This window comes from Triturus cristatus, chromosome 12 (assembly GCF_964204655.1).
Source record: "Triturus cristatus chromosome 12, aTriCri1.1, whole genome shotgun sequence".
Classification (NCBI taxonomy): Eukaryota; Metazoa; Chordata; class Amphibia; order Caudata; family Salamandridae; genus Triturus; species Triturus cristatus.
In genome coordinates this window covers 473,703,837-473,716,634 of record NC_140595.1, presented here as the reverse complement: position 1 = coordinate 473,716,634, position 12,798 = coordinate 473,703,837, and the positions used below count along the sequence as shown (strand labels likewise).

Genomic DNA, 12,798 nt, shown 5'->3' with positions numbered 1-12,798 from the left:
TCCAGCAATGCCACAAATTATATCCCAAATTATAACAACCCCCCCTCCAACGCCCCCCACCCTTTCCCCTACGTCGCACCATGTCCATATAATCCCCACCACAGCCGTAATGTCCTGCTGCCAAGTCGTATCACAATAAGATATATCCCCCCGTCTTCCCCCCAGCCCGGCGCCCCCCCCAACCTGACTAGTCTCAAGAATTATCCCCATAAATGATCCTCTTCCTCCACTGGTTGCTCCAGCCACATCCCCCGGTAGTCCGCCCATCTTTTCCATATCTTATAATGTTTGCGTGGGCATCCCCTGCGCTCCAATACTTTTGATCAAGAGCGCTGGTGTTGACGATTAAGTGCTGGTGCCGAGCACTGGAAACCGCCGGCTCATTTTAAGCACTGGTTAAGCCTCAAACCGGAACTAAAAGGTCCATTACTCAAGTGCAGCTTGTACTTGAGTTTGCACCTAGGATCTGTATGGTGTAAATCCCATCCCACTGCAACACTGGATACCTACCAAAAGCTAATCCTTAGAGAAGCTTGCACTAGTCTCTAGTCTTTGCTGCTCTGGCTGTCTCTGCCTTGTTCCTTTCACAGCGGGTGAAGCAGCGTGAGCAATTTAAAAATCTTTGGTGCCTCAAACCATAGGACTGGCCATGTGTTTCTGTCCACTCGCCCTATTACTTGCTTCATGGAGAGGTCCCTGAGCTCTGAGGGTTTATTACTCTTCTTAAGCGGGCCCTTTATAGCGACAGGTTTTTAAGAGTTTCGGACCCCAATCTCTGGCACTGGCTATTACTTGCCACATCATGAACTTTGCACAGTGCATGGTTGCTCTTTAACTGCCATCAGTGCTTCTAGCGCCAAGACTGTCCACGAAAAGCACTCCAGAAAAACCATAAACAACGGGCAGTAGCGTTATGCCGCCAAAATTAGAGTAGAGAAAAAAGGATGTGGGTAACTGCCAGAGTGGACGACTTTGCAGCTGGGGGGCTTCGGATGGGGGTAGGGGCACTAGGTTAAAGTCTCGGTGTCAGCTGAACATCCTTTGATTCTGGTCAAATCTTAATCCACCTGTGCCTCGACAACCAAAAATGAATGTGTTAGTGTAAAAGCGCTCCAGTACCTTCAGATTGAGTTCGCGCTATATAAAAACATATTAAAACACATGCACTTTGACCTCTAATACCCTCCAGGAACTGACCCGTACGAAAAGTCTCTCTGCTTTTTCAGAATCAGAACGATCTTATAAACAGTGAATAATAATGGGATTCGTGAAGGTTTTGGGCACAGACATACATGTTCGCATGTATGCCCAGTTAACCATTTAATGCACTGGAGTTTTAAGCAGTTGAACTAATTGTTGCCTCATTAGGTGTCACAGACTCCGTAAATAGTGACATTGCCACACTCTGCTAATTCTGCAGAGAGCAGACCTCTGGGGCCTCGAGACATCCAGCAACACAAACACAGACAAAGCGTGGCCTGAAGTCAAGTTAAATAAACATCAATCACAAACTTAGTGAAAGAGGCCATGAAGAAACAGATGGCATAGCCCACCACCCAACAGGTCCGTGTGACATCAGGAACCAGTGACTACCACGGCACTGCTGCATGCAGAAACAACCACGAGGCTTGATGGGGACGGTAGGAAAGAAATAAACTTTCTAACTGCAGCATACCGCCATTTTGCAATGCACACCGGGGAGAAGTAAATTTAGGAGATGATGAACACACTGAAAAAACATTCTTTTTGTATGAGTCAACGACAGGGGTTAAGTTAAAGGTCCTACCCTTTCAGCCTCCTCCTGGCCATGGCATTGTACTTGAGCACCGTGCCCCGAGCTGGAGGCATGATTGCTCACGGCAGGCCTTCGACTCAGTTCACTCACACTTCATACCAAGTCATACCAAGTCAGTCTGTTTATTAGCAAGCAGCGTTGGTTTGGCTACTTACAGTTACTGGTGGGCGGCACTGCCTTTATTAATAGGCCTGCTGCTGCCTTCCCTCGACGTCGAGTTGAACTGCCGGTGACTCGTCGGGTGCGTGTCATTTTGTAAAAAAATGGACGCATGCGCTGCCGCACGCACAGCCGTAGAACCAAATCGAGCCCAATCAGTGTCACGCCCACCGACATCACTGAACAGAGGGCGTAAGGTAAACTCGCATCATGGATATCTATTGTTGGAATCTTTTATTGGCTCTCACAGCCACAATACTCTTCACGGAGACTCGGGAGAACAACAACACTGTCTGCGGTGAATCAGTGAGGTAATTATATTTACCTTGCACATCGTATGGCATTGTGGCAGACGCGTACTGTAGACCCGGCCCTGATGAATAAGTGCCGGTGCTAAGCACCGGCACAAATTAAGCACTGACTGTGATAGGGCTGCCATGTGGGTCAGTGAGATCGTGGTATTTGGGGATGTATGAGCATGTGTGCATATGAATGGGTGACTGAGACCCTTTGTTGCATGTACTTTCTGGCACATACATACCTTTTGCCATATGTGGGTCTGTCACATGTAAAACTCAAACATATAATTTTTTTTTTTTTTTTTTAAATGGGAGAAATTTAAGGTAAAGAAAAATGTTCCGCAAAAATGTCCATAATATGCAACATTTTTCTGCACTTTAAATTTCTCCCACTTAAAATAATGGCTGTATTTTTCAGTTATAAATATGACATTGTTTCTGCCAGCCTCTAGGAACAAGATGCGTACTATGTGTAAAGGTGACACTTTGAAATGGGAGAAAATTAAACTGAAGAGTTAATATTGATTCCATAAAACTCATCATTTACATTTTTCCCCATTTCCAAAGGATTTTTAAATTACATGCCAACATTTTAAAAATAAAACTTAATGCTTAAAAAAGGTAAAAACTAAATTAAAACACAATGTTAAAAAACTGGCAAATGTGACATACAGGAACTAAGCGACTCAAAACTCGAGCGCTGCTATCAAGTATGGTAAGGAACAGAGCTCAATCATAGGCATTTGTATAGCGCACTGCTCACCCGGAGGGTCTCAAGGCGCTGGGGTGGGGGAACGCTACTGCTCGAACAGCCAGGTCTTGAGTTGCTTCCTGAAGGCGAGATGGTCTTGCGTTGTCCGGAGGTGGATGGGGAGGGAGTTCCATGTCTTGGCTGCCAGGTAGGAGAAGGATCTTCCTCCGGCGGTGGCTCTGCGGATGCGGGGGACGGTGGCAAGTGCGAGGCTGGCGGAGCGGAGCTGGCGGGTGGGCTTGTGGAAGGTCAGGCGGCTGTTGAGGAACTTGGGGCCCAGGTCGTGGAGGGCCTTGTGTGCGTGGGTGAGGAGTCGGAACGTGATTCTTTTGTTGACGGGGAGCCAGTGCAGGTCTCTCAGGTGTCCAGAGATGTGGCTGTGTCGGGGGATGTCCAGGATGAGTCGTGCTGAGGCGTTCTGGATCCGTTGGAGTTTCTTCTGGAGTTTGGCGGCGGTGCCGGCGTAGAGGGCGTTCCCATAGTCCAGCCGACTGGTGACGAGGGCCTGGGTGACCGTCTTCCTGGTCTCGGTGGGGATCCACCGGAAGATCTTTCGAAGCATGCGCAGGGTGTTGAAGCATGAAGACGAGACGGCGTTGACTTGTCTGGTCATCGAGAGGGAGGAGTCCAGGATGAAGCCTAGGTTGCGTGCGTGGTCCGTTGGCTTGGGGGTGGCTCCCAGGGCGGGGGGCCACCAGGAGTCGTCCCAGGCGGAGGGTGATGATCCCAGGATGAGGACCTCTGTCTTGTCTGAGTTCAGTTTCAGGCGGCTGTTCTTCATCCATTCTGCGACGTCTTTCATCCCTTCATGTAGGCTGGCTCTGGCGGCGTCCGGGTCGCTAGTGAGGGAGAGGATCAGCTGGGTGTCGTCGGCGTAGGTGATGATCTTGAGGTTGTGTTGACGTGCGATGGTTGCGAGGGGGCTCATGTAGACGTTGAAGAGGGTGGGGCTGAGCGATGACCCTTGTGGAACGCCGCAGATGACTTCGGTGGCCGCTGACCGGAACGGGGGGAGGCGGACTCTCTGGGTTCTTCCGGCGAGGAATGAGGTGATCCACTCCAGGGCCTTCTCCTGGATGCCGGTGTTGTTCAAGCGCTGTACCAGGGTGCGGTGGCAGACAGTGTCGAACGCTGCTGAGAGGTCCAGGAGGATGAGGGCCGCAGTTTCCCCGTTGTCCATTAGGGATCTGATGTCGTCTGTGGCTGCGATGAGGGCGGTCTCCGTGCTGTGGTTGGCTCGGAAGCCGGATTGCGAGTGGTCGAGGGATCCGTTGGTCTCGAGGAAGGCGGCTAGCTGTCTGTTGACGGTCTTCTCGATGACTTTGGCAGGAAACGGGAGGAGCGAGATGGGGCGGTAGTTCTTGAGGTCGGAGGGGTCTGCAGTTGGTTTCTTCAGCAGGGCACTGATCTCGGCGTGTTTCCAGCACTCCGGGAAGGTGGCGGTGTTGAAGGAGGCGTTGATGATGTCGCGGAGGTGGGGTGCGATGATGTGGTTGGCCGTGTTGAAGATATGGTGTGGGCAGGGGTCCGTAGGGGATCCGGAGTGGATGGTGTTCATTGTGCGTGTTGTGTCTTCGGTGCTGACTGTGGTCCAGGTACGGAGGGTGGCGGTGGGGGGCATCGGTTCGGTGGTGGGGTTCGTGGTTGGTGGGCCGAAGCTGTTGTGAATGTTGACGATCTTGTTGTGGAAGAAGGCTGCGAGGGAGTCGCAGAGGTCTTGCGAGGGAGTGATGTCATTGTTTCCGGCGTCGGGGTTGGAGAGCTCTTTGACGATGCTGAAGAGTTCCTTGCTGATGTGGGTGTTGTTGTCCAGTCGTTCCTTGAAGGCTGTCTTCTTTGTGGCGCGGATCAGTTGGTGGTGTTTGCGGGTGGCGTGTTTGAGGGCCGTCATGTTGTCTGTGGTCTGGTTGGTGCGCCAGGTGTTCTCCAGGGAGCGGCAGTTCTTCTTGGAGGTGATGAGCTCGTCGGTGAACCAGGAGGCTTTCTTGCTGCCGCGTCTGCTGGGGGGGTTCTTCTTCAGTGGTGCGAGGGCGTCTGCGCAGTTGGTGATCCACTGTGTGAGGTTGTTGGCGGCTTTGTTGGGGTCCGTTGAGCTGGTAGGGGGGTTCTGGCTGAGGAAGGTGGTGAGCTGGTCGCCGGTGATCTTGTTCCAGCTCCTGCGGGGGGCTTGTTGAGGGTGGTGGTGGGTCGTCGTTTTACTGAAGCTGAAGTGGACGCAGCTGTGGTCAGTCCACTGGAGATTGGTGGAGTGGCTGAAGGTGACGTATTTGCTGGATGAGAAGACTGGGTCAAGCGTGTGGCCGGCGTAGTGGGTGGGGGTGGTTACCAGTTGCTTGAGTCCGAGGTTGGCCAGGTTGTCCAGCAGAGCAGTGGTGTTGCGGTCCTTGTTGTCCTCCAGGTGGAAGTTGAGGTCACCCAGGAGGATGTAGTCGGTGGAATTGATGGCGTATGGGCTGATGAAGTCTGTGATGTCTTCGCTGAACTGTGTGCGTGGTCCCGGTGGTCTGTAGACGAGGGTGCCTCTGAGCGTGGTCTTGGGGTCGGTGTGTATCTGGAAGTGGAGGTGTTCGGCGGAGGTGAAGGTGTCATCGGAGTTGGTCGTGATGCGGATGGTGTTCTTGTGGATGATGGCGATGCCTCCTCCTGTCTGGTTGACGCGGTCCTTCCTGGTGATTTTGTAGCCTTCCGGGACGGCGATGGCGACGTCGGGCGCTGAGGAGGCGTTCATCCAGGTTTCCGTCAGGAAGGCGATGTCTGGTGCTGTCGAGTCGAGGAGGTTCCAGAGTTCGACGGCATGCCTGTGAACGGAGCGGGTGTTGAGCAAGATGCACATCAGGTGTTTGTTGCTGGGGCTCGGTTTAGCAGGTGCGGTGTTGGGTCGGAGGCTGGTGAAGCGGCAGGTAAGGCAGGTGAAGGGTCCATGGGTGTGTCTCGGGGTGGCTCGGTAGCAGGAGGTGTTTCGGCCGGCATTGAGTGCGTGGAGGGTTTTGGCGTCGTAGATGTGCAGGGTGTGCTGGCGAGGGCGAGGACCAGGGGGTCTGGCGCTGGGCGCGGACCAGGCGCGGACGGGCGCAGACGGGCTTACCTTTGGCGCACCTTCGGCGCTCAATCGGCACTCCCGCTGCGCGCGTCCGCTGCGCGGTCGCTCTGGGGGCGTCATAAGTAAGGAGCCGGGAGGGAGGAGCAGCTGGGTGGCAAGAGCGGGGCGGCGAATGGAATCACAGGGGGGCGGGGCCGCAGGGAGGCAGCGGCGGGAAATTCCAAGAAGCAGCGGGCAGCGGGAAATTCCCAGGAGCAGCGGGAAATTCCCAGGAGCAGCGGGCAGCGAGCGAAGGAATCTGCAGGCAGGAGGCGGCAGAGGCAGGCAGGCAGGAGCAGCAGCAGTGAGTGGGGCGACCAAGCCCTGTGGAGGGCTGAGCGGTCACACTCTGTGGTCCCCTACGGTCCCCTTAAGTAAGGAGCCGGGAGGGAGGAGCAGCTGGGTGGCAAGAGCGGGGCGGCGAATGGAATCACAGGGGGGCGGGGCCGCAGGGAGGCAGCGGCGGGAAATTCCAAGAAGCAGCGGGCAGCGGGAAATTCCCAGGAGCAGCGGGAAATTCCCAGGAGCAGCGGGCAGCGAGCGAAGGAATCTGCAGGCAGGAGGCGGCAGAGGCAGGCAGGAGCAGCAGCAGTGAGTGGGGCGACCAAGCCCTGTGGAGGGCTGAGCGGTCAGAGCTCAGAATGACATCTGTCCCAGCAAATAAATAAACAGGAAAGGAGCGAACTTGTGTTATGGGCAAAAACCAACTAAAACAATAGCGCGCCGAAACAAACAGAAATGACTGAAAGTGAAAGCCTACTAGTAATAGGGCCGAGCTCTGTGAGATGGAGCAAGATACCAAAAGGAGGGACAAAGAACACACATTAACAAGATGAGAGAAAGAATTTTAGAAGTGCACACAAAGTAAAAAACAGAAAGCGAGAGTAGATACAACATGTGTCGAAGGGACAGCGCATGAGCTGCCTAAGCTAGACCTAAAAATTAACTCAAGGATGTGAGCTACTCTGACGGCGTCTACGAGCTACTGGTAGCTCACGATTGATCGAATAGTTGGAGACTCCTGGGTTAGACTAACACATTTTAGTGCAGATGTCCCCACCAAAGCACTAAAATGCTTAGTGATACATAATTAAAGCTCTGTGAGGTTTTGCACAATCATGAGGAACCGCATAATTGAACATTAATGAAGGTAGCAGTGAGCACGCTCGACTGCTATGGATGCTGCCAGGCACTTCTACAGTGAGATGGGGCAAGGTAGTCGCTCGTTTGCTATGTTCACAAAACATTAAACTAGTTGAGACTTTATTACAGTTTTTCCCCTGCGCAGCCATTTGCCAGCCCTGATGTTCCTTTAAAAAAAAAAAAAAAAATTATGCAAGTCAAATCCAGGCCCGGGCAGGCCACGTGGATACGGAGACCTAGCATCTATAAACAGCAAGCACCCAAGACCCAGCTACATGATGATCCTCCATCCAATTTTCCAGGCCGGCCTGGGCGCACCGCATGGGATGCACCTGGCCCAACTGAACTGTAGCATGCTCATTTTGCTCTGCTGGCCAGCCTGCTCAGATATGGCCGTGAGGGAGTCTCTCGAGTAGCATGGCTACCAGATGCACAAGGGTCCAGATGCGTAAGGGTCCTATGATGCTTTCCGTGCTTCTATGTGCAATCAGTTGTTGCTGATTGCCTTGACCCCTATGGACGGCCCCACTGCAGTCCAGAGCCCTGGGGAGCAGAGATGAGAGCAGCTTCCATTCCAATACTTGGCAGGGCAGAGGTGAGTGCAGCTGAATATGGCCGGCAGGAAAATGGCTCTGCGTAACCTTGTGTACTGTACACAAAATGGAATATAAAATAAAGATTCTCCATTTGTACAGGCTTTTGTAATAGCCTTTGTGCTGATCTGACTCTCCATGGGGCTGCAGAACATATCCCCCCTCTAACAACCTTTGGCTTTTTGCCACCGTGTCACGTCACATGCTTTGACCGAGCTGCAGGACGCGGATTAGAGGTTGGGAGAGAAGAGGAACAAACTCACCTCATATAAACGAACGGTAATCTGTGTGCCTGCCCAAATAGGTGTCATTAGTTTATACAAATTGCCCAGGCAGATGGTTCTCAGAGCTGAAAAGAAGATGGCTTCTTCAGACGAAATTTACTTATTCGGACGAACGAACAGCCGGCCTGTAGGTCCTGGCTCGTATGATTGAATCGGCGAGCCAGGACCCACAGGCCGGCTGTTCGTTCTTCCGAATAAGTAAATTTCGTCTGAAGAAGCCAATTTTACCCACACTAAGGAGATAGAAGGGCCTGGATTATAGACAGCACTTCGCAAGCTAATAGATACCGCCACCACTAGACACAACGATGGAGCCCTGAGTCAATTAACATAGGCCCATCTACACGATAGACCGTTGGAGTGAACCCTATCCTGAGACACATGCCGGATACTCACCTACTCCATAGACCTAGACCATTTTGAGATTTAAATTTCTCTTTCTGAGGCCGTCACGCTTAATTCAAGTCCTGATGAAGACCCGCACTGACCTATCAAGAGTGCAGTACTAGGGTTGAAACGTCGACTATCCCGTGGACCTTCGCATAGAATCTGCGCCAAAAAAGAACTCTTCCATTGCGCAGCTTTACTTCTGTACCCCCCTGGCCACTCTCGAATAATTTCGATTTTAAACTACTGTACATATCACGCACACTGTCACCGAGCACTTATTATTCACTGTGTCACTTGTGTCATCACACCATTGCCTGACGGCCATTCGTGAAATATTGATGTATACATATATGAATGACGTAATTCATATATAAAGAATTCACTTTGCATTTGAACTGTCCTGTGTGTTGTTTCCAGTCTAATAATTATTGTATAGTGTTCGAATAACGTGTGACTAAGCCTAATGCGAAAAGCAATACTTTCACCCGACAGAACCACCGTTACCTTATAAGCTTACTGCCCAGGTTCTGAGGGATACTGGGTCACCCCATTATTTGTTTATAGTCAAGGGGAATGGGGCAGCATATGTAGTTTTAATAAATGCCACTCAATACATCTTATGTACTATTTGAAACGCTTCTGCATGTCAAAAAGAAATACGTTTTGAATAGTCTTTGTCCAAAAGTTTTTCCAAGATCTCTATCACCCAGAGTATTTTACCAACCCCAGTACCATAAAGGAGTTAACCAGGAAGGAACTAAAACTAATGGGCCTGTCTCTACTTGACTCCACTAGGCTGTCAAATGAAATTGTAAAACCTACAGTCTTGAATAACCAATTGATTTTAACTAGTTTTAATATTCAACCCTACCTCACCCTGACCCTAAGTGATCTTGACAGGTTCCTTTTAACTCGCTTCCGCTTGGGTATATTCTATAGATTAGTTACCCTGCCTAAAGCGAATTACTGGTCCCAAACTTTACAGTCATGCCATTGTGATAACAGCTCCAAGCAGACAGCGATCCAGGTTATCCTTTTTTGTAAATATTACTCAGATGCCAGAAGAACAAGCGTTGTCCCGGTGTTAAAACGGTTTGGGCTTTGCCAATGTCGACCAGCTCTTTTGGCACTGAAACAACTAGATAATGTCCATATTGTTTTGAGGATGGTCACTTATTTGAAACAAGTCCTGCGCTCAAGAAAACAATTGTTTTCATTTTAATCTTCTTTTTCATGAATTTCAGGAAAGCTTGTAAAGTTTAATAATGTTTTATTAAGTCGTCTAAATGTATAGTATATGTATTTTTAACATGTATGTAATGCTGCTATTGTGCTTTTATGATTGTTTGTTAATCGAATAAAGTTTTCTTGACTTAACTTGTCTTTGTTTATTATATTTTTCTATAGTGTTGGTTGCATTGTTTACATGCCAAACATTGCCACGGCTCGAGCATGGACTACTGGAGCCCAGCAAGACGCTCAGCTCTCGCTGTTCATTTGATGGCTCGCCCGCCACTTCAATGTGTACCGCAGACCCCTGTAGTCTGACAAACAACGTCTTTTTAGGGCTTAGTTCACTTTAAGGAATATACAGGAATTTGTGCTGGCGGCCAACAGCTGTCTTCTTACGTTCATCTATTTTATAAACAGAAACCAGTGGGCCCCCTCACCTGTGATGGGCGCTCGGGGGGCGTCATTTGCTCCGCTGTAGAGAGTTGAAGCGAAGGGGCGGCCGGCGTAAGACCCGCAGGGAGGGGAAACAATCCAGAAGCGAAACCCGGCAGACGTGCGCCTTCTCCCACCCGGGCAGCGAGTTCCTGCGGGGTCAGCCAGACAGACGTGAAGTTGCTAGGCCCGGACCGGAGGGCGTTCCCGGGGAGAAGCCGCTGCTGAGGTCCAATGAGGGCCGTCCTTGTTGGCTGCGGTTGTGAAGGAAGCGTCCGTTTGAATCGGAAGACGCCGAGTAGCTGAAGTCGTTGCTCTCCTGATTGCGGCGTTCGCTGCGGTGCAGCTAGAAGTGTCCAGCGTCACTCGCCGCCCGTCAAGATGCCTTTTGGGTTTCCGAGGCGCAGTTCTGCGCAGTTTGTGAGTACCTTATTGGCAACCTTTCCTGAGCATCTGTGAGGGCAGTGTCGTTGGTGCCAGATGCAGAAAGTACTTGAGGAAGGCGAAACACAGCCGAGAGAAAGAAGTAAATAAAGGCAGGGATAGAGAGGAGCCAGAAAAAAAGATGTACACATCTTTTATCATCATCAACAACTAGTGAGTGCGGGAGAAGACATCTTACCATTCCCCCTCTCATAACCCTCGCACTTGGCCCACTGCCATTAAAACACATTCCACATATTCACTTCTGAATAAACTTAAACCAGTCATGTGTTTACATTCTTCTATGGGTATACTTGGCCGAAGTTTTAATTCATGCATGGACTCTACGTTACCTCATCGACCTCATACATGGCACTGGTCAAGCATAATTCAAGATGCAAAAGACATAACACATTATTACAGGTTCATAACTCATTCTGAGTACCACAATTTATTCTGACAAGATTATACATCATAATTACGAGACAGGTCATAAATCACGGTTGACAGGTCATACATACATCATCTCTGCCGTATATACATCATTTTGACAGTTTCATAAAACTTTGCTGCGTGACAGGTCATAAATCATCCATGATTAACATGTCCTAAATCATCTCTGCCATATATCAATCAAGTTTGTCATTTGCTGGTCATCATTCTGTCACCTTTTGTTGTTGAGGCCATGATGGCCTCAGGATGGCCTGGCCATCCTCCATGCCGCTTTTTGGGGTCATAAAGTTTTGTTGGCCTTTTGTTGGTTCTTTCTCTAAACTTGAGGAGGGTAGCCTATTAGTGCTGTTAGGCTCAAACTCGCTACCTTGTCTGTCCATTTTGCGCCCTCCCAACTGGCGGATCTGGGCTGCGAGTGCTGTGTTCCACTACTTCCCCTGCCGTCAGGCATCCCAAGGTAAGTGGCTTCCTCTGGGACTCCGGCCTTCGGTGTGCCTCCTTTACCAACCAACACCCCCCTTTTAACCGCTCGACTGCCCTCTCAGCCCTGCAACAATATTGCTGTTCTGGTGTGGGTGGGTGGATCTTGAAATTTCTTGTGCTGCCCATGCCTAATGAATGTACTTTTTGCAGGGGCAACGCTATCCTTTTAATCCCCATGCCTCAGCTGAGGGTGTGGTGGTGTCCCTCAAGGGGGTTTAAATACTACTTGGCTTTATGGGCCTTCACTGGCCTGGCATCTTCGCGCCAACGTTGACACGTTTTTTCTTACGCTTGATGGGCAAGGTGGGGGGGTGGGGCGCCCCTCCCCTCATTGGTTTGCCGCTAAGGCGGTGGAAACTGGTAATTTCCAGGTCCCAGGTGGCTGTTATTGCACTGACCCCTGATACCCATCCGGGGGCTGCCTCTGCCAAAAAGTGTCTAACATTGTGGGCGAGCAAGGGATAAATGGAGAGGCAGCAAAATACGTAAACACTGGCGAGACAAAAAACACGCACTAGAAAAGATAATTGGTCAGACTTGCTATTAATGAAAGTGCATGGTAATTGATAGAGTTTTTCTGTGCTGTGAAGATGGGTAAGTTGGGAAAGGCCAACATGAGCAAGTCATATGACGAGTGGGTGGGTGAGTGTTAGACCCCATGGGGGATGGGGGCACAGTGCAGACAAGCGCTATTTGGTCCCAACCATGGTGGTTGGAGTCTTTTACTATGGTGGTCCGTTCTTCTGTAACTCCTGGACATAGCTACCAAGGTTTCAGATTGCTATGTGTGACATCTTCATAATTTCAGTGTAATTATGAGTGATATTTCAACGACTATTAGTGACATTTACTCACTAGCAAAATCAAGCAATGAAGACAAGGAAAATATATACATATCAGAAATTTTACCCATTTGAGAAATAGGCAACTCTAAGAAGATAGTAAAACTGCTCCAAGGCAGGCACCAGAAATGAAAGGGTACTAACCTAGTGCCCTTGTAACCTGATTGTACTGTTAAATAAATGTGTAACTATGATTTTAAACATCAAACAAGTCTTTCAGAGGCAGTACTTTAATAAAGTTTTGTGCACATATGCAGACACGTGCAGATAAATACAAAAGATAATACTGGATGCAACAGATTGTCAGTCAGTCAAAAGTACTTTATTCGGTTCATATCAAAAACCATAAAAGTATATTACATAATACACCGATATCAGGACCACATATTTAAAATATGACAAAACAATAATACAAGTTGTTATAAGCTATCTACATTAA

At 49.8% G+C, this 12,798-nt stretch overlaps 2 protein-coding genes across 3 annotated transcripts in view; one reads left to right on the top strand and one right to left on the bottom strand.

Annotated features, from left to right (window-relative positions):
* The window catches only part of FAAP24 (FA core complex associated protein 24), a 161,224-nt gene extending 150,875 nt beyond the window's left edge, over nt 1–10,349 (bottom strand). The window contains exon 1 of one of the 2 annotated variants that reach the window (XM_085638795.1): nt 10,164–10,349. The gene's annotated coding sequence lies outside the window, so the exon portion shown is untranslated. The remainder of the gene's footprint in view (nt 1–10,163) is intronic. The other variant, XM_085638796.1, reaches the window with a different exon arrangement.
* Nucleotides 10,350–10,402: 53 nt separating this feature from the next.
* Nucleotides 10,403–12,798, top strand: part of CEP89 (centrosomal protein 89) — a 1,352,699-nt gene continuing 1,350,303 nt past the window's right edge. The window contains exon 1 of the mRNA XM_085638793.1: nt 10,403–10,578. Coding sequence (XP_085494919.1) covers nt 10,540–10,578 — 39 coding nt within the window. The 5' untranslated portion in view covers nt 10,403–10,539. The remainder of the gene's footprint in view (nt 10,579–12,798) is intronic.